We start from the raw sequence: 20,694 nt of genomic DNA, 5'->3' as shown, positions 1-20,694 counted from the left end.
CCGCAAGTGGAGTCCACATGCCTCAGCAGAGAGCCAGCACGGCCAGAAAGAAACAACAAATAAAAAGATACAAATAAAAAACAGTTTCGCCTCTCACTCCCTGGAGCACCTAATTTTTTTTTTTTTTTTTAATCTCAAACTGATTTCTTGCACACAAAAACTCGAGCTACGGGGTCAACAAGACGCTCCTGGTGACCTCCAGCAAACTGCGGACCCTCTCTGGTCCCGTTTCCTCTGCTGTGGAAGACGGAGGCGGACCTCCGCTCGTCAGGGCCTGTCCCCTCTCGCCCTCCTGTGTCCCCCTCCACCCCACCCCGCCCTTTCTCGCCTCACTCCTCTCTACCGCCTCCTTTGACTCTTTCTCCTAGGTTTTTGTCTTTCTCTTCCTCCCCAGTTCTGACCGCCTTGGCCCCTATGTCCCCCGGGCCCCCTGGTCTGCTCCACACTTGGCTCCTCTTCCTTCTGCCTCCTTCCCCTGCCCTGGGATCCAGCCCTTCCGAGAGCCCCAGAAAGCAGGTCCAGGCCCCAGCTCCCAGCTTACAAGCTGTGTGACCCTGCGGGAGTCATCAACCTCTTGGGCCTCAGGGTAACAGATGACTGTCCCCATTCCATGAGATCACAAGGGTGGAGGCACTCAGTCCAGTGCTGGACACGCAGAAAATAACTATCCCCACCTCACCCCCTTGAAGGAGTTGCTAGCTCCTGGGGTTGCGGATGATCAGCCCGTCCCTGCTCTGCTTGGAATTGCTTAGAAGCTGGGCCCTGCTGTTCCTAAGGCTTAGGACCTCAGCAGGTCCCTTGGAATCCGAGCCTTGGGCAGAGGTTTCTGGTGCACTTAAGGAGGACGGGCATTGGGAAGAAGGATGGGGAGGACTTGCTGGCGTGGGAATGGATACAGGCTGCTCACGCTGCGCAGAAAGTGGGAATCAGTTCAGCCCTTTTCCTGAGATTTGGGACCCTGGGGGTTTTCTTACCCGGGGCTTGGCCAGGCTTGGGACAACGGAGTCTCTCACTTCTCTGTGGCCCCTTGAGACTTAGGGCTTAGGAACGCAGAGCCGGCCTGGTCTGCTGTCTGCACTCACGGAGGAAAGCAACGCACGCCCTCCTCGTGCGGGTGTGTGCTCAGTCGTTCAGTCGAGTCTGACCCTTTGTGACCCCGCGACCCCAGTAGCCCTCCAGGCTCCTCTATCCATGGGATTTCCCAGGCAAGGATAGTGGAACCGGTTGCCATTTCCTCCTCCAGGGGATCCTCCAGACCCAGGGACTGAACCTGCCGATCGCCTGTGTTGGCAGGTAGATCTGTTACCTGTTACCACTGCACCACCTGGGAAGCCCACACTCCCTGCTTGACACCAGCAGAGGCCCCGCAGTAGCTTCTGGAGGCAGCCCAGTCTCCCAGGCTTGGTCCTCAAGGCTCTTTGCCTCCTGGTCTGGTCTTGCTTCTGGCTTTTTCCCTTGTTCTCTCCCACCTCCTGGCTTTGCTTAGGCTTGTCCCTCAGCCAGACATGCTCTGGCCCCTGCGTGCTTCCCTGCCTGTGGCCCTGGCCTGACTATGTGCCAGAGCACCTGGCACCTCTTGTGCCCCTGCCTCCCCAAAGAAGCACAGAGCTGCTCACATGTCTGTTCCCTCTGGGCCTGTGAGCTCTTGGAGGCCCAGGGCATGCCTCCTTCACTTTCAGGTCCCCTCGCCTGGCCCAGCAAACGGGAGACCTTCAGTAAAGCGTCAGTGATTGAATGAACAAAAGAGGAGATAAAGAAGCATGTAAGCCAAACAAGCGAAGAATGAATGAATGAACACATCAAGCAGGACGTGGCTCTCGTGCAGCAGAGCCCAGCCTCACAGCCATGCAGTCAGTGGGGACAGGCCTTCTTGATGAGAAAGTGGGTCAGGGATGGCACAGATGCCGAGTCAGCCCGCCTCTCCCCTCTTCTTGGGGAGGGGCCTTGGTCAGGTTCCTAGGGCGTCCTGAGGACCAGTGACCTGGACTCCTTGGAGAGTCCCAAAGGTGGAGGCAAAAAATCAGTGAAGATGTAGATGGGATGGGTCTCATGGTGAATCCAGGCCTGCCATTCCCTGGCCTTCTCTGCAAGTGAAGAAGCACTCAGGTATCTGCGGTCCACTGACAGAAAGGACGAAGTGTTAGTTCGAATGGGACTTAGGGCAAAGGGTAAGACTACACAGGAGAGGAAAGGGAGCTCTCAGAGAGCTGGAGAAGTGGGCTTACTAGAGACCAAAGACTTAAAAATTGCCTCTATTCATCCTTCTGCCCTTCAGACTAGATCAGGAACTCCCTGAAGACAGGAGTCTTGTCCAATAGCTTTCTCTTTCCCCAGGACTGAGCATAAACCCTGTGTGTGTTAGTCACTCAGTCGTGTCTGACTCTTTGCAACCCCATGGACTGTAGCCTGCCACTCACCTGTGTCCATGGGATTTCCCAGGCAAGAGAACTGGAGTGGGTTGCCATTTCCTTCTCCAGGGGATCTTCCCAAGCCAGGGATTGAACCCAGGTCTCCCACATTGCAGGCAGACGCTCTACCATCTGAGCCATATCATATGGGCATGAAGCCTAGAACTCACCTGATATGGTAGAATGCATAAACGGATGGATGGCTAGTGAATGAATGGGCCAATGAATGATCAGACTGACAGCTTGACATGCAATGGATACACAGATGGAAATGTGGATGAGTAACAGATGGATGGGCTGATAAATGGACATATAGATGGCTCAGTGGATGAGAAGATAAACAAATGGGTGGATGGATGATAGACTAACAGATAAATGGATGAATGAAGAGCTGGATTAAACTGAGAGACAAATGAATGTACGGCTGGCTTGATGGGTGAATAGATGGATTGACAAAACAGATAAGTAAATGGATGGGAAAATAGACGAATGGATGGACAGACAAGAAAAGTTTGTAAACTAGGAAGACTCGAATGACAGTCAGGCATTGGTAAGGGGTGGGGAAACTGAAAAATCTGGGCTGGGAACAGATATGGAAGGCATGGTGATCCTTAGGAAGCTGGGAGGGGAGGGTGTAAGAATCCTTCTGGTGGAAATGAAGCTGGTGGAAGGAAGCAGAAACCAGCACGATGCTGATGACCAGGCCCCAGGGCCCAGCCCCAGGCTGGGTAGGACCAAGCGGTTGGGGGCCTACGGGCCCAGGAAGAGCCAGGCCTGGCAGTTAGCCGGACCAGAGCCCTAGGCCAACCAGGCTGACCCCAGAGCGTGGAGGCCCCAACAGGACACCCTTACCAGCTCCGATCCCCCAAGGAAGTGACTGTTGGCCACGTGGGGGGTCTCAAAAGTAGTAGGCATCTGCGGGGTTCGGGGTGAGAGAGCCTCCACAGGCCCTGGGGGGCAGCAAGGCCCTCCTCGTGGTGGTGCAACCAGCCTTCCGCCCTCCCATTCTCCCACCCCACCCCAGCCCTCAAGGCCGCCCCTTGCAGTCCCGGCTTCCTCTGGGCAGGGGGCCTGGCCCCCTCAGCCTCCCAGGCCAGCCCCTGGAGCACCACCTGCCCCAGCCGGCCAGAGACTTCCTGTAGCGCAAGAGATTTATGCAAACGGGCCGGGGCGGTGATGTCACCCCAAGGGGACTATCTCCCAGCGGCAGGCCTTCGATAAAATCAGGAACTTGCGCTGGCCCTGCAATGTCAAGGGAGGGGGCTCACCCAGGGCTCCTGTAGCTCAAGGGGCAGGCCTGAGCCCTGTACCCGCCCCGAAGCGGTCCAGCCCCCCCCCACCCCCCGACGGGGCGCCCCATCCCCAGGGGCTCCGCACTGGCCCCCACCGAGGCAGGGGACCTGACCGGCTCGGAGCTCGGCTGGATGTTACAGGCGTGCAAAATGGAAGGGTTTCCCCTCGTCCCCCCTGTGAGTATCGGGACTCCTCCACCAGCCCAGCCCGCGGCCCTCGGACGCCCGCCACCTGCCCGCCAGCCCGCCGCCTGCCTTCCCCTATCAGTGGGAAGTTGGTGTTTCCTCCCTGGAGCCCCAGGGCCTGAGACCCAAGCAAGAGGGCCATCGGCCTCCTTGGAGCAAGCTCGCCCTGGCGGGCTGAGGGCTGGGCCCACGGTGGGGCTGTGATCGATGGGGCCTGAACGGTTATTTATAGATGGGGCTTGGGTGGCAGCCGGGGTTCCACGGGCCTGGGGGGGCCGGGTTGAGGGTGGCGAGGGCAGCGGGGAGCTGGTGGTGGAGGAGCGGGAAGGCTGGCGTGGAGGGAAGCCGGTCCCCAGGACAGTGAAGGGCTGGAGGGCAGGAGGCGAGAGGCCAAAGGTCCGGGCCCTGGACTGGGTGCTCCTGGAGACCGAGGCTGCCTTACACCTGGGTCCCTGCCACCCAGGCACACAGGACGTGCTTGTTGACCCGAGAGGTCTGGGCCTTGGGCCCCGAGTGGCGGCAGCAGAGGCGGGGGCTGGGGCGGCAAGGGGAGCGGAGGCTGGCCAGGCAGCTGGGGCTGAGACTGTGGAGAGGAGGGCAGAGCCTTCCCGGGGCTGAGATTGGGCCTGGGGGAGGACCTCGTCCAAGGAGAGACAGAGTGAGGGCAGCGGCTGAGGCCGGAGGTGAAGAAGCGGGCGTCCCAGGGGACCCCAGGGACGGCAGGGCGGCCGTCTGGGGCAGACCCCCTCCGCTCCCGCTCTCAGTGACAGTTGCAGCCTCCGGCAGGTGTCACACCACCGAGCCCCTCTGAGAGGACCCCTCTCCCTTTCCTCACCCCCTTCCGCACTCAGCCGGGGATGGGGAGCCCTGGGAGGTAACTGGGAAGGGCTTGGCCGGGCCTGCCCATCTGACTCAGCTTTCCCGGTTTGGAGGCAGCTCCCTTCCCCCTACCCCCGGCCACCCCACCCCAGGCAGGCCCAGAGCCCCAGGGAGGCACCCCAGCTTGACACCCTTCTGTGGGGCTGTGCTGTCTGCAGATCCAGAGCCAGGCTCCACGCAGGGCAGGGCACAGATGGGACAAGCCAGCCGGCTTCTGACCTGGCCCGGCCCCCTCACCCCCACCTGGAACCTAGAAGATGGGGGAGACAGGCAGGGGGTGATAGCGGGTGGTCTCAGGAAGAGCCCACTCTGCCTCAAGACAGCCAGAGGCCCCGGGGCCCGGCCACCCTGTCTCTGACCCTTGACCTCTCAATCCCTGAACCCCAGCTAAAGCTGAGCGGGAGACATGTCCTCCTGGGCTCCATGCGAGCCTCCTGAGCCCCCTGGCCCAGTCCAGGGGTGACGCAGAGTGGGTCCCAGGAAAGTGGGCTCCCAAGGCAGCTCTGGCCCCCAAACCAAGCCCCGAGGGCTGGGGTGACGGTTGTGCAATCCTTGGGCACTCGTGCGGGGGTGGGGAGAGGCCTGGTGACTGTTGGGAAGCCTCTGGGTGTGCATGTCCCAGGGCCTGGCCAGGGAGTGGGGTGGGGAGGGAGAGGGATGGGGGACGGAGGGAGGGGGACCAGGGAGTGTCTCTGGAGGAAAGGGGAGGAGGGAGAGGCCCCCAAAGCCATGGCCTTAGCGCTGCGCGGGGTGAGTCCTGTAAAGCCCATCGGTGTGGACAGCCAGCGTGGGGGTGGGGGCCCTGAGCTGGCCTGGGACCTGGACATCGGGCAGCGGGAGAGCCTGGGGGCCTGGGGCCTACAACAGGAGGACAAGCCCGTGTGCTGGGCGGTGGGCGTGCAGGAGCATGAGTGACCGAGCAAGGACATGGGCGTGAGTGTGTGTGTCAGCGTGCTTGGAGGTGAGGGAGTGGATTCGCATGTCAACCCCAGGGACTCTGCAGGCGCCTACAGGCGGGTGTATACTGGCGTGTGTGCCCGGGGTGAGTGTGAGGGCTGTGAGTGGACGTGAGTGTGAGAGCACACATTGGGAGTGTGGGAAGAAACGTGTCAGGGGGAGTTTGTGTGCATTTGGGGGGTGGTTTAGACATGTCGATGTGACTGTGAGCGGGTGAGTGTGTGAGGCTGGGACCCGGGCATGCAGTGGAGCGTGAGTGTGAGGTGGCCGGGGGAGCCACTGAGCTGTCCCCTCAGACCTGTCTTCTTTTGACCTCTGACCCTCCAAGGTCTCTGTCACCCCCTTTCCGCTGGAGCCAAGGCTCTTGCACCCCTGGGTCCCCCGCTGGCACTCTGCGTGGCCTCTCCCAGCTGATAAAGGGGCTCAGTGTGGACCCAACATCCTGGGTGGGTCTTGCCAACCTGGCTGGAGTCTCCCCGCCGCACTCCGAGTTCTGACCCTCTCCTCTCTCAGCAGCCATCGGAAGACCTAGTTCCCTATGACACGGATCTCTACCAACGCCAAACGCACGAATATTACCCCTATCTCAGCAGTGATGGAGAAAGCCACAGCGGTGAGTAGCAGGCCCCGCCCTGCCCTGACTTCCCCAGCCTGGCCTGGCCCCAGCGCCGCTGCGTTCTGGGGAGGGAAAAGCATACCCTTCCTGAGGCTTCTTTGGAATTCCAAGGATCGGATCCAGTTAGCTCTGAGGGATGTGAATTCCCTACCCTAAAACCCCACGCTCCTGCTCCCCACCAACACCCCACACCTCCAGCGCGCGTTTCTGGAGCAGCCTTGGTGTGCAGGCACGGGCGAACTTCTTCCCTGTTTTATCTTCTCATCCAATCCTTTCGGCCTGTTTCCGCCTGACGAAAAAGGCGGAGAGGCTACGGGACTCGTACAAGGAGACGCACTGGCCGCTGGGGCCCAGCTCTGTCTGCTCCAGGCCCAGCGCTTTTTCTTTTTTTTTTGGCTTCACTTAGTCGCTCATTCATGTCCAACTCTTGGGGCCCCCTGGAACTGTAGTCCGCTGTGCTCCTCTGTCCTGGGGATTCTCCAGGCAAGAATACTGGAGTGGGTTGCCATTTCCTCCTCCAAGGGATCTTCCCAACCCAGGGATCGAACCCGTGTCTTCTTCTCCTCCCCCAAACCCCCATCTTCCTCTCCATTCTTGTTACCGCCCGTGACCCTGAACTCCTCATTGGTGCAGCCCCAGTCCCTGCCGTGTGTGACTAACAGCAGCCTATTGACATTTGGGCTGGACACTTCTATGCTGTGAGGTCTGTCTTGTGCCTTGTAAGGTATTTGCCAGCATTCCTGCTTCTGCCCACTGGACGCCAGTGTTACTGCCAATCATGACAACCAAAAATGTCTCCAGAGTTGCCAAACGTCCCCTGGCAGTGGGGGCGGGGTGCAGAACCGCTCCCATTTGAGAGCTGTTCATTCAGCAGGGGCTGAAACTCTGTCTGCTGGTGGTGGGAGTGAGGATGGAGCCTGGGCCAGGGCTTTTTTCTATCTGGGTCTAACTGCCCTCCACCCCAAAGCCCAGGCTCAATCCTGAAGCAAATTCAGGGAAAGGGAGAGAGACCTTTGGTGTCTGGAACCTGGGCAGGGGGCTAAGAGAGGTCACCGGTGGCAGATCTCGGTGTATTGGTGGAACATCTCTGAACAAAAGGCGAGGGGGCCTGGTTACTGGGTCTTCACTGAGGGATTCTTCAGGGGGTGTGGAGACCTGGGCAAGCCAGACAGTGAGGTGTCTGCAACCCCACAGGGACAGGCATGCTCTGCCACAGCCAAGGAAGGGCCCTCACCTGCGGGCCGTTAACACCTGGAGCTCCATTCTGCTGGCACACCTCTGGCCGTTTAAGCCTGATGTCTGTACCTAGAGATGTCATATGCGGCAAGTCCTTATTTAGGGCCCTCACATCCAGGTGGCAAAGCCTGCAAACAGTTTTGCCTGGAATTCACACCTGACATCCATTCTAAAGACTATAACTGGAAACCATATCTTGGGAGTAAGGGCTGGACATCCTAAGGGAGGCCATATCTGGGAACACACAGGCTCCTTTCAGAACTTGAGGACTAGAAAGACTTTAAAAACATTCTCCCCGCCACCCCCCACCCCGCCTCTTCCTTTAAAATTTTATACTTCTACAAGAAATGCATCCTTTCTGGGGAAGATCCAGAGACGGTTTAGAGAGTCTCCCTCCTCCAGCTCCACCTCCAGCTCCCACTGCCAGGGTCGGGGGCTGACTCTCCCTGACTGAACACAAGCTCGACACCTGCTTCTACCCAGTCTGGGACCTAAGCAGGTCCCAGCTTGAGGACTGGCGCCCCCTGGTGGCTCCAGGCAGCAGGCCCGCTCAGGTCCTTGCAAGCTCAGGGCTGCCTCTGACCCTTTCTCTGATCGTTTCTCCCCTGGCCTGACCCCTTCTCAGTCTCCCTGGGTCTGGGTGCCTTTCCTTTGGGTCTACCGAAGCTGCATTCTCCCTTCCTGTAATACAGGGGTACTATTTACGTACTCTAGGAACCAGGAAGGCCTTGGGCTGGCTGATGGAGTGAGCACTGTAGAGAAAGCCAGCAGGTCGACAGGGAGTGGAGAAGCACCGAAGGTTCTGTGACATCAACAGGCTCATTTTCCGGTGACCCAGTCCACCATCCACCCAGCCGCCCCTCCCCTGCCATCCACCCAGCTGCCCACAGCCACCCGTCCTTCCAACGCTTGTTGTCCAGCCCACTTGTCCACTCATCCCCTCTCCTGTCCATCTGCCAAATAGCCCCTGATTACATGTGGTGGGCCTGACCCTGTTCTAGGCGCTGGATTTGCCACAAGGAGCAGGCCGGGCAAGGCCACTGCCCTTGTGGAGCTCACAGTCTAGTGAGAGAGAGATGGGGAACAGTTGAATTAGCAGACATGCTCTAAAGACGTTCTGTAGAAAGCAGAGCACCATGAGTCAGGCTCTGCCATCTGCACGTGAGGGCCCTAAAGAAGGACTCGCCACAAACGGCGTCTCTGGGTACAGATGTCAGGTTTAAGCTGCCAGGGGTATGCCCGCAGGACGGAGCTCCAGAGGTGAACGGCCCCCTTGGGTGGAAATCTGAGTGTCCTGAAGGCACACGAATGCACAGACAGGGAGGTATAAGTGTTCTAGGAGCGGGAAAAGCAGGTGCAAGAGCAGGAGGGACCTGGGTGGGGACCAGGGTGGGAAGGGAGCACAGGAAGCAGAAAGGACAGGAAGGGAGGCCAGTCTGCAGGGGAGGACCACATGGGCCCGAGGACTGCAGCGGGAGCTTGTCATGTTTCCCACACCTAGTGGAAAGCCACTGGAGGGGGCTGAGCAAAGAAATGACATGATCTGAGTAACCTTGTGTGTGTGTGTGTCTGGTAAATATCCAAAGAAATTATAGATGTTTAATTTTAATTATTCAAACAAGAAATACCCGTTGCAAACAATTTTAAAATACAGCAGCGTATAAAGGAAAATATTACCTGCTTCTCATTCTCACCCTGCACTGATAGCCATCTTGGTCTATTCTAGCAGACACTTTATTTGACGGTGTATAATCTTGTATGTTTGTAAGTGTATACATCCATACATATCCTCTCCATTCAGAAATGAACTGTAGTATCATGCTGTTCTGCAATCTGCTACTTTTTACATAAATTTATCAGTTGTTTCTCCATGGCCTATCCAGCACATCAGAGACAGTTAAAAGCTATTTTTCCAGTCTTTCTATTACAGAGCACTGGAAGTATATACATGAAAGTTTGAAACAGAGGCTTAGAAGAGCATTCATTTATTAATTCACAAACATTTATTGAGGACTTTCTATAAGCCAGGTGGAGATGAATCTAGCTTGATTTTTTACTTAGAGAAATCTATTGTACTATGAAAGATGAGTATTTGACTTTCTAGTTATTTATAGCACACACACATACTTCTTCACACATACCAAAATAGTTACAGTAACTTTTCCCACTTTTCATTTTATTGCTGTTATGATATGCAACATAAGTGTGTGAGTTTAAGGTGTAACAGCTAATGACTTCACACACCTATACATTGGGAAATTATTACCACATAAGTTTAGTTAATATCTATCTCCTTATACAGTTAGAAAAAATTTTTTCCCTTGTGATGAGAACTTTCAGGAGCTGCGCTTAGCTCTCAAAGTTACCATGCAGCAGTTAGCCCTAGCCATTCTGTGCATGGCATCCCCAGGACTTATTTATCTCACAGCTGAAAGCTTGCACCTTAGACCGCCAGCGCCCAATCTCCCCCACCCCCCACTACTTCTGGCAACCACCAATCTGACCTCCTTTTCTGAATTGCTACTTTTTTTAAAGATTCCACGTATAAGTGAGATCATACAGCATTTGTTTTCCTCTGTATTCTATTTTTAATATTTTGTTTTCACTTTTTGGCTGTGTTCCACCTGTGGGGGCTTCCTGGTGGCTCAGAGGGTAAAAAATCTGTCTGCAATGCGGGAGACCGGGCTTCGATCCCTGGGTCGGGAAGATCCCCTGGAGAAGGGAATGGCTACCCACTCCAGTATTCTTGCCTGGAGAATTCCATGGACAGGGGAGCCTGATGGGCTACCTTCCATGCGGTCACAAAGAGGAGGACACGACTGAGCGACTAACACTCAACGTTCACGTCATGCGGGCTTTTAGTGCCCTGATCAGGAATTCAACCCTGGTCCCCTGCATTGGGAGTATGAAATCTTACCCACTAGACCACCAGGGAAGTCCCTTTGTCTGTATTCTAAGTTTGTTAAATTGACATCTGAATTTTCCGTGGTTTGGACCATGTGAATATTGCTCACAGTTGAGCCACGCTGCGTATTTTGATTACCTGTACTTTCTCATCACTGTGTTTCTGAGGGCTGAGCAGCAGTGATGTAGGCCCCCACCCCACAGCAAGGCTGCTGGGAGTCACACCCCATCTCCCCATTATTGGGTGGGGTGACCACAGGGAAGATGTCTCACCCTCTGGGCCTCAGCTTCTCACTCATGAGACCTACTTCACAGGACTGCCCTAAGGATGGAGTGAGCTACTCCATATGGGAGGCTTAGAAAGTGAAAATTATGTAAGGACTTGTTACTCATAGCATCATGCTCTCCTAAGAAAGGATGTCTGGGAGGTAAGGTTTTATTGCTGTTTGTGTTACTTGCTGTTTTTATGGTCTCACCTGATTAACGTAGTTTGGCTGTGTATAGAAATCTAAGTTGAAAAAAAATTTTTTTTTCTCATTGAAACTGAAGGCATTTCTCTACTGTCTTCAGGTTACTAGAGTTTTTCTTAGGAAATCTGATGTCATTCCATATCCTCTTTTTTGAATGTAACCATTTTGGGGTTTTGTTTAATTTTTTTCCTGTTTAGTTTTGTTTTATCTCTCTGGAAGTTTTTAGTGTCTTCTCCCAATACCTAGTGGTTCCACTGAATAATTTTTTTTTTTTTAATCACTCTAATTTCTGGGTGGAGAATAGCTGGAGAGGAGGCAAGAGTAGGAACAGGGGGGAAGGCCGGGAGGAAACCACTGGAATAATCCAGACAAGAGATGACAGTGACTTGGCCAAGGGTGGTGGCGAGACAGACAAAAATGAGCAGATGGATTCAGGATAGATTCTCAAGGTAGGGTTCATAGAATTTGCTGTTTATTATTTTTAAGTTGTGATTAAAATGTATACAGTATAACATGTACTATCTTGACCATTTGCACATGTACAGCTCAGTGGCTCAAGGACATGTTGCCGTGCTCCATGCCCACCATCCAGCTCCAGAACTCTTTTCATCTTGCGAAACTGGCATTCCGGACCAATTAAACAGTGCCTCCTACTGCCCCCTCCCCTCAGCCCCTGGCAACCATCATTCTGCTTTCTGTTCCTATGTTCCTGCACTCAGTACCTCATCTTAGTGGAATCATGCAGCGTTTCTCTTTTCGTGACTGGCTTCTTTCATTTAACATCTAACATCCTCCAGGTTCTCCCGTGTTGCACTGCACATCAGAATTCCTTCCTTTTTGAAGCTGAGGAACATTCCGTTGTGTGGATATACTACATTCTGTTTGCCCATTCATCTGCTGATGGACACATGGGTTGCTTCTATCTTTTGGTTGCTCTGAATAATGCTGCTGTGAACACAGGTGTTAAAATGCCTCTTTGAAGATCCTGCTTCCAGTTCTTTGAGACTATATGCCCAGAAGTAGGATTGCTGGATTGTAAGATAATTCTATTTTTAATTGTCTGAGGACCAAGCATACTGTTTTTCCTTAGTGGTCGCACCATTTTACTCTCCTACCAACAGTGCACAAGGATTCCCCTGCTCCACATTCTTGCCAAATTTTTTTTCTGCTTTTTTAACCATTAAAAAAATGAAGTATAGTTAATTCACAATATCATGTGTTCAGCAAAGTGATTCACTGATTATATATATGTATGTATACATGTATATATGTGCTCTTTTTCAGATTCTCTTTCATTCTGTTATTACAAGACAGTGAATGTAGTTCCCTGTGTTATACAGTCGGCCCGGGTTGTTCTGTTTTTTGGTAATAGCCATCCTAATGCTATTTGCAGTGGGATTGATGGAGGAAATAGAGTTCCAAAGTATGACCATTCTCTCCATCATTACATCTTTCTATACACTTTTCGTCTTTTCATCCCACAGATTCACAGTTTATTGTTATTCACATACCACAGTTTATTCACAGTTTTCTAATCACCCATTCATTTCGTTCACCTTCCAAAGTGTCCTTCCTTCCCCTACCAAACCTTGCTTCCATCCCAGGCACATTGCTGTAGGATGAATAAAACACAGACCCTGCCAGATTTATCTTTTTTATCAAAGGAAAGAACTAAAATCGTAATAATTACGATACAGTGTAAGAAATAATAAGGATCGTGAGACCTGGAGCTCTCTGCTTGCTGGGACCTCAGTTTCCATGTTTGAATAATTTGCAGGAGGGCTGGGATTAAGGAGCCCTTGTCCAGTGGTCTGTGATTTCCTGCAAAGGTTTTTTTTCCTCATTCCTTGCTTTCTTAATTCCTCATCTTCCTTCTTGGTCTTGATCTTACTTCTCTCCTGGTAAGAGCCATGGCTTCAGGCTGGGGTTTCTGCTTGAAGGAGATAAGGTCAACTGAATGACACTTAAGGCTTGCATTTTGTGAGTGTGTGGGGGGATTGTTTTGAATATCATTTTATTTTTGTCCTAGTGACATCTAGGTGTTAGTGACACAAAAAAATGAGGAGCACTAAGGATGTGTGGGTAAGACTTTGGTTCCAGACTGGAAGCTGGTTTAGAGGGTGGAAGTGAAAGATGCTGATGAATGGGTCATTGCTGGCTTGATGAATAAAGGTTCAGTGATGGATGGGTGGATAAATGGATGGATGGGTGGGTTAAATGATGGATGATGAATGAGTGAATGATGGGTAGATGATATTTGGATGATGGATGGGTGGATGGATGGATGATGGATGATGCTGGATGGTGGATGGATGATGAATAATGAATGAGAGGTAAATGGTGGTCGACAGACAGATGGATAGTAGCAGTCCGTAAATTCTGTCACCATAAGTCTTACTTAAAGCTTTCACTGGCTGTCTTGGTCCTCAGCGGTGGTATGGCATAGGGATAAGAGTTTAGTCCCTGGAGTCAGACACAGGTGGGTTTGGATCCTGACTCTACCAACAACTATCTGTGGGCAAGGGACTTTATGTCTCTGAGTCACAGCTTCCTCACGTGCAAAAGGGAGATCAGACCATAGCGGCCCCTTTGTCAGGGCTATGGTGAGGACTGAGTGACATAATGTGCATTAAGTACTTAGAACAGTGCCTGGTACATAAAAAACACATCAAAAGTAAGCTTTCACTGGTCATTTAACCAAATATTGACTGAAGCCGAGTATGAGTTGAATGCCCTACAGGTTGCAGAAGGGAGGGTCCAGAGCTATCTCCGGATATGCGAATGACACTATACTCCTGTATTGTGACTTTCCATATCTATTTACTGGCTGCGCCTGGTCTTAGGCGTGGCACACAGAGCTTCGATCTCCACTGCTTCATGCCTGGTCTCTTTTTTTTCCCAGCTGTGGGATCTTTTTTTTTCCTTTCGTTGCATCAATCAGTCTTAGCTGCAGCCTGTGGGATCTAGTTGCCTGACCAGGAATTGAACTCTGGCCCCTTGCATCGGAAGCACAGAGTCTTAGCCACTGGACCACCAGGGAAGTCCTGACATCATGTCCTTTTGAGGAGCAGAAAGTCATACTAAGGGGACATAAGTTGCAGGAGAGTCTGGGTGACCTCTCAAAGTGACAAGCAAGGATTTAGCAAAGCATTCCTGGGCAGTCATCTAGGAGTAGGGTCCGAAGCGCTCAGAGTGCTGGCCTTTGCATAAGGATGGACTCGCGGCATGATGTTCCTTCAGACGACTCATCTCTGCCTACCAAACAGTGTTTATTATACAACTGCCTGAGCACTCAAAATCAAGGGTAGAGGAAAGGTTTCCGTTGGGCCTTTTGAAACCTTAATTGTAGCCCAAGAGTCTCTGTTGCAGGTTTCAGCAACGCTGGGTCAGGGTTCCTGAGCCTCAGTGAGCAAACGAACCTCTGCAGGGGGCTGTGAAAGGCCAGACTCTCCCATCTCCTTCCGGCGCTGCAGATCACATGGGTCTCAGATGGGCCCCAAATCTGCAAGCTTTTCTGGCCCCCAAAGTGACTTGAACCGGGGGGTGCTGAGACCTGCTGTGGGAAGTGCTGGCCTCAAGCTGGGACCACCAGAACAAGCCCATGGGTGTCATGTGGAGCTGGGACAGAGGTGGGGACTGAGAGAGAGAACTCAGAGCCCCCGAGCCAGAACTGAGTAGGGGGTACTTCCCTAGAGGTCAAGTGATCGAGACTCTGTGCTTCCAATGCAGATGGCACGGGTCTGATCCCTGGGAGGGGAACTAAGACCCCACGTGCCACATGGCACAAGCCAAAACCTGCCCCCCCACCCAAAAAAAAAACCCCAAAAAGACCTGGAGTAGGTGTGAGGATTTGAGGGGGAGGATAAGGCATTCTATAAAGATCAGGAAGTTCCCCTGGAGAAGGGCATGGCAACCCACTCCAGTATTCTTGCCTGGAGAATCCCCGAAATGGAGGAGCCTAGCTGGCTACAGTCCACGGGGTGGCAAAGAGTCGGACACCACTAAAGTGACTTGGCATGCATGCATGGGCAGGATAAGGCGTTCTATGAAGATCCGGGCACTTCGGCCTGGGCAGGAGAAGGCAAAATGGGAAGGGCCTGGAGTGAGGCTCCAGGGCAGATCTGCAGCTGAAAAGGAACCTGGGTCCACTCAAGCGCCCCAAAGCCCCAAAGAGCACCATCCATACAGACAGAGCCACCTCTCTCTCAGCAAGTGGAGAATTTCTGGGTCTTATTAATGCAAGGCAAGATGAAAGGACAAAATGAGTGTCATTTTGTTTTGTCTTCCCTTCAGATTTGGATGATTTGGTGGAGGAGAGTCAGAGTTCTTAAGAAGCTAGGATTCATGCGTTCACTCAGGAAGAGCTTGTTCAGTGCCTACTGCCTCGCAGTTCAGTCCAGTTCAGTCGCTCAGTCGTGTCCAGCTCTTTGCACCCCATGAACTGCAGCACACCTGGCCTCCGTGTCCATCACCAGCTCCTGGCGCTGGCTCAAACTCGTGTCCATTGAGTCGGTGATGCCATCCAACCATCTCACCCTCTGTCGTCCCCTTCTCCTCTCCCACCTTCAATCTTTCCCAGCATCAGGGTCTTTTCAGATGAGTCAGTTCTTCACATCAGGTGGCCAAAGTATTGGAGTTTCAGCTTCAGCATCAGTCCTTCCAATGATTATTCAGGACTGATTTCCTTTAGGATGGACTGGTTGGATCTCCTTGCAGTTCAAGAGACTCTCAAGAGTCTCCTCCAACACCACAGTCCAAAAGCATCAAGACACCTGCTGCGTGTAGGCACTGGGAATAGGAAGGTGAAAAAAACCAGTCCTCTGCCCTTGGTACAACCTTGGGGTCCCAACTTGAGTTTCTGGGAGAAAGAGACAGCCAGGATCCCTCAAACTATTTCTCTGGACCATGGGCTAAGGTGGCAGAGAGCAGGGGAAGATGAGGAATTGATAAGTATTAAAGTATCTGCTGTTTGCTCAGGTGCTGATTCAGGCTCTCTAAAGACAGCATGCAACATTCATAATAATTATCATTATAAAGACAACGGATGTGTGTGTGTGCACAGTCGCTCATGTGTCTGACTGTTTGTGACCCCACGGACTGTAACAAACCAGGTCCTCTGTCCATGGGATTCGCCAGGCAAGGATACTGGAGTGGGTTGCCATTTCCTTCCAAGGGATCTTCTCAACCCAGGGATCGAACTTGTGTTTCCTGAAACTCCTATGCTGGCAGGCAGATTCTTTACCACTGAGTCACTTGGGAAGCTTGGAATGATAATAGTTAATGTTTATTGAGTCTTACTTTGTGCCAGGTTCCATTTGAAGTGCCTTGCAAGCATTAGCTCATTTAATCCTCACAGCAAGCCTATGACGTGAGCTGGGTGTAGTTATTAGCCCCATCTCACAGCGGAGGCAACAGGCATAGAGAAGCAGGACGACCTGCCCAGTGTCACTCAAGGGTGAGTGGCAGAGCCAGCATTCAAACCCAGCTCCGCCCCAGTTAGCTCCGCCCCAGTTAGCTCCGCTATGCCATGCAGCTTCACGCAAGTGGGAGTCTCGACTGTGGGTTCAAATAACTGCACATGTGAGTCGGACCTCAGTAACCGCCCAGCCGGGTCTCTGACTTTTGCAGAATCAGAGGCTCGGGGAGATAAAATGTCTTGCTCAGGGTCACAAGGCAAAGCCACACACAGCAGGACTGGAAAATGAGTGAGTCTTCTGAGAGCCAGTGCAGAGCCAAGACAACACGTGTCGTTTCTCCAGGATGCGTGAGCAGCGACGTGTTTGTGAGAGAGAAAGAGGTGGGGGGGGCGGGGAGACAGATAGACACACAGAGACATGCATAGGTGGTTGGTGGCAGTCCCCCTGCAGGCCCTGTGCCAGTCCTGGAGATGGTGACCTGTCTCAGCATCCTGCACACTCCCTCTCTGGGTCACACGAGAAAAATTCCTGTCACTTTGTCACATCTTTTGGACTCCAAGTTGTACCCAGGAAGTCCTCAGACGTGTGGTGGTTTTTATTCCTGGAAAAGGTGCCCAGAGTAACCACGTTGAAGACCGGCTCCAGGCCCAGGCAGGGCTCTCAGTGGCACGGAGCTGTTTCCCAAACTCAAATCCACCCTACCGCAGACTCTGAAAGCACCCACCAGGGGCTTTCCGGGAAAGCCTCGGGTGCCACGGCGACCTCCCTGGGACTCAGGTGCAGCTCCCCAAGGACACGACCTTGGAGGGGCCTCAGCGGGAGCTCGGCTGAGGAATGTCAGCCCTGTGACTCTGCAGTCACACCTCGGCTGTGTGACGGGGCAGTGAGCTGTGACTGCGGGCAGCCAGTCAGCTCAGGAACCTCTGCTGTGTCTGAAGGGGAGGAGAAGCGATTCCATACACTCCCGAGCGCAGCCTCTGAACGTGCGTGGGTCCTCCTAGTTTCTAGCTTCCCTGTTTGACAGAGGGGTCAGTGCATGTGCCTGAGGCCACACAGAAAGGAAACGGCCCGGATTCAGACTCTGGCTCAAAAGTCGGCATCCTTGTGATGGGCAAGGGAGGCAGGGGAGACTGGTTGTTGAGAACAAAGGCTTTGCTCCAACGTGGCCTTTGACTGGGGGCAGGTCATGTAGCCTTTCCAAATCTCAGTGTCCTCATCCATAGTGTATTCTGAGTATTCTAAAGTCCCTCAGTCGTGTCTGACTCTTTGCGACCCCATGGACCACAGCCCGCCAGGCTCCTCTGTCCATGGGGTTCTCCGGGCAAGAACACTGCAGTGGATTGCCACGCCCTCCTCCAGGAGATCTTCCCGGCCCAGGAATCAAAAGCAGGTCTCCCGCATTGCAGGCAGATTCTTTACCTTTTGAGCTACCTGGGGAAGACCCATCTATGGAATTGGGGTTCGGAAAATAGCAGGGTGGGTGGTGCTGCGATTAATTCCAATCTGCAGTCCAGAATGGCGGTGGTGATTATGATAGGGGACATGGCCTGGCGCTATTATTTTTATATGTACTATTATTGTTATATATATTAATATATAGTTATTATATATAATATATACTATTATTGTTCATATAATATTTTATACAATCATAAGCCCCTCCTGCTTTGGCCTGCAGACCATTACTGGGACTTCCATCCACACCACGTGCACAGCGAGTTTGAGAGCTTCGCCGAGAACCACTTCACGGAGCTGCAGAGCGTCCAGCCCCCACAGCTGCAGCAGCTCTACCGCCACATGGAGCTGGAGCAGATGCACGTGCTCGACACCCCCATGGCTCCTCCCCACGCCAGCCTCAGTCACCAGGTGCGTGCCTGCAGGGCCGCTGCGCCCGGCCCAGCCGGGCGCCTGCGGTGAGGCGGGCGCTCCGCAGGAAGCTTACTCAACCCGGCTTCCTGCCCCACAGCGCCAACGGTGGCCGGAGCCCCAACGGCTGCCTCCTGACCCCCTGGCTGACCTCGTGACCCCGCACCCCTTATCTGCTCTCACCCCACCGAGGACAGAGCCCGGACCATACCCCCCGCCCCCCCGCCCCCAAACACTGGTCCTTCTGACCCCCGGGGGCCTCATCGTGGGCCCTCTGAAACGCGGGGGCTGGAGCCCCCACCCCGTTCACTGGCTCCTCAAGGGTCTAGCATCCAAGTCACGGAGTCCTGAAATCCGCTGACCTCTCCATCTTCCCGCTGACTCCCTTTCCCGACCCTCCTCCTCAGCCCCTCACCCCAGGGCAGCTGCCTGTCCACATGGCACCTCCCGCCGCCCAAACCAGGGAGACAGGCGGGGTGTCAGGATCCACTTTGTCCCCACAACTGGCATCCTGTGTGTGGGGACCCCATCTGACTCGGTAAGAAGCCCGACCTCCAGTGTCCCCAGACTTCTCCCATATCCCTCTGCCCCTCCCTGGCCACCCCGCCCCAGGACCCCCTCTTCTCTCACCCCACGGAACGCCCCCTACTTGGCCGCCTTCAGCTTTGCACCGTCCCTTAGGAACCCCAACCCTCCTTCTGCCTCCTTTCCAGGTCTCCTACCTGCCCCGGATGTGCCTGCCGTACCCCTCGCTGTCTCCCGCCCGGCCCAGCTCGGATGAAGAGGAGGGGGAGCGGCAGAGCCCCCCGCTGGAGGTGTCCGACGGGGAGGCCGACGGCCTGGAGCCAGGGCCTGGCCTCCTGCACGGGGAGACAGGTAGGGGACCCAGCCCTGACCCTGGCCACCCTTGTGCCCCATTCCCACCCTGATCAAGGCCCACGGACGCAGCAGCCTGGCCACAAAGCAGAGTGCTTGCGTATGGGTGTCTTTGCCAACACGTGTCTCTGCGTGTGTTCCGTGGCGGGGGTGGAGGCCTCTGTCCCCGCGTCCGGGTCTGAGCACGTGCGCTGTGGGCGTGCGCATGCGCCACGCTGGCTGTAGCCCCACCCCTGCGACCACCCCACCGGGAAGGGAAGGAGGGGGTGGTCCCACGTCCCCGGGAGGCGGGCTGGGTCCCCGCCGTGGGCGCTGACCGTCTCCGGCCGCAGGCAGCAAGAAGAAGATCCGCTTGTACCAGTTCTTGCTGGACCTGCTGCGCAGCGGCGACATGAAGGACAGCATCTGGTGGGTGGACAAGGACAAGGGCACGTTCCAGTTCTCGTCCAAGCACAAGGAGGCGCTGGCGCACCGCTGGGGCATCCAGAAGGGCAACCGCAAGAAGATGACCTACCAGAAGATGGCCCGAGCGCTGCGCAACTACGGCAAGACGGGCGAGGTCAAGAAGGTGAAGAAGAAGCTCACCTACCAGTTCAGCGGGGAGGTGCTGGGCCGCGGGGGCCTGGCCGAGCGGCGCCACCCGCCCCACTGAGCCCAGGCCTGAGCCCACCGGGCCCGCCAGGCCGCCCCGTTGGCTATAGCATTAACCCCTTCGCCCGGGCGGCCGGACACAGGAGGGAAGCTCCCAGGGGCCAGGGGCAGGACTGTGGCGGGCCAGGCCTCGCCTCCCCGCCCACCCCCTCCTCCTCCAAGCCCCCTGCCCGCCCCACACCCCCTGCTTCGCCTCCCAGCAGGGCGCTGGCCCCGGTTCCAGAAGGCCATCTGGGCGTCTGGCCCCAGCGAAGGGTCAGCTTGCTTAGTACAGGGCACACGGCCTTGGGAGTTGGAAGCCTCATTATTTGTGTATATTGACCCCCTTTTTTTTCCAGTGACCTTCTCTCCCCACACCTCTCCCCCATCAGCATTCTCAAGAAACCCATTTACCTAAAGTTATTCTCAGTCAGTTCTCTTCAGCACAGAGACCCCGTTTTTAAAATCTTTTATGCACCTTGCCTGATGCGCCCTACCCACGACATCTGACCTGCTGCCTTCTCGTTTGTCCACTGTGGGTTTACTAAGGATCCCTGCCAATGCTGGACGCTGCAGACCTCAGGACGGTTGACACTTTGTCCAGTTGTCCAGTTTGTCCAGACAGTTGACACTGCCTGACCAGCAGGCATGATCCATGGAAGGAACGAATTCTCAGTTGTTATTGGAGAAATAAATCATTAAAAAGCTCTCTGTACCTGATAAATGGCTGTTTTTTTTAATGCTTCAGTGAGGCTTAAACTCATTGAATCTTTCTGTTATGAGCCCAATGTTGATGATGATAATAAGGGCAACAACACTGGATATTCTAGCCATTTACTGCGTGTTAACCTTGAGAAGTGGAATCTAATGCCCCGTTTGATAGACTGGGAAACTGAAGCTAACAGAGGTCAACCCATTTGTCCAAAATTACGCGTGTAGTAAAGGGTTGCCATGGCC

At 54.2% G+C, this 20,694-nt stretch overlaps 1 protein-coding gene across 2 annotated transcripts; it reads left to right on the top strand.

Moving 5' to 3' along the window:
• Positions 1-3,619: 3,619 nt before the first annotated feature.
• On the top strand, positions 3,620-20,457 carry SPI1 (Spi-1 proto-oncogene). Of its 2 annotated transcripts, none has more exons than XM_040259233.1 (5): positions 3,620-3,877; positions 6,236-6,335; positions 18,044-18,231; positions 18,945-19,107; positions 19,440-20,457. In XM_040259233.1, the coding sequence occupies exons 1-5, from the start codon at positions 3,833-3,835 to the stop codon at positions 19,757-19,759; spliced, it is 816 nt and encodes a 271-aa protein (XP_040115167.1). In that variant the 5' UTR covers positions 3,620-3,832; the 3' UTR covers positions 19,760-20,457. The 2 variants fall into 2 exon arrangements, with proteins under 2 accessions (XP_040115167.1, XP_040115166.1); XM_040259232.1 differs by having other exon boundaries at positions 3,622-3,877; positions 6,239-6,335.
• Positions 20,458-20,694: the final 237 nt, after the last annotated feature.

The sequence above is a fragment of the Oryx dammah genome, unplaced genomic scaffold, assembly GCF_014754425.2.
Source record: "Oryx dammah isolate SB20612 unplaced genomic scaffold, SCBI_Odam_1.1 HiC_scaffold_17, whole genome shotgun sequence".
NCBI classification, from domain to species: Eukaryota; Metazoa; Chordata; class Mammalia; order Artiodactyla; family Bovidae; genus Oryx; species Oryx dammah.
Note: the sequence above shows the minus strand (reverse complement) of the source record. Positions and strands in the feature narration are given on the sequence as shown.

Bases quoted from the DNA above. Each gene is read 5' to 3' on its own strand.
- SPI1 (XM_040259233.1), top strand. From the start codon at position 3,833: ATGTTACAGGCGTGCAAAATGGAAGGGTTTCCCCTCGTCCCCCCT. The intron at 6,336-18,043 runs GTGAGTAGCAGG...TTTGGCCTGCAG, and splicing joins TGATGGAGAAAGCCACAGCG to ACCATTACTGGGACTTCCAT. The intron at 18,232-18,944 runs GTGCGTGCCTGC...CCTCCTTTCCAG, and splicing joins ACGCCAGCCTCAGTCACCAG to GTCTCCTACCTGCCCCGGAT.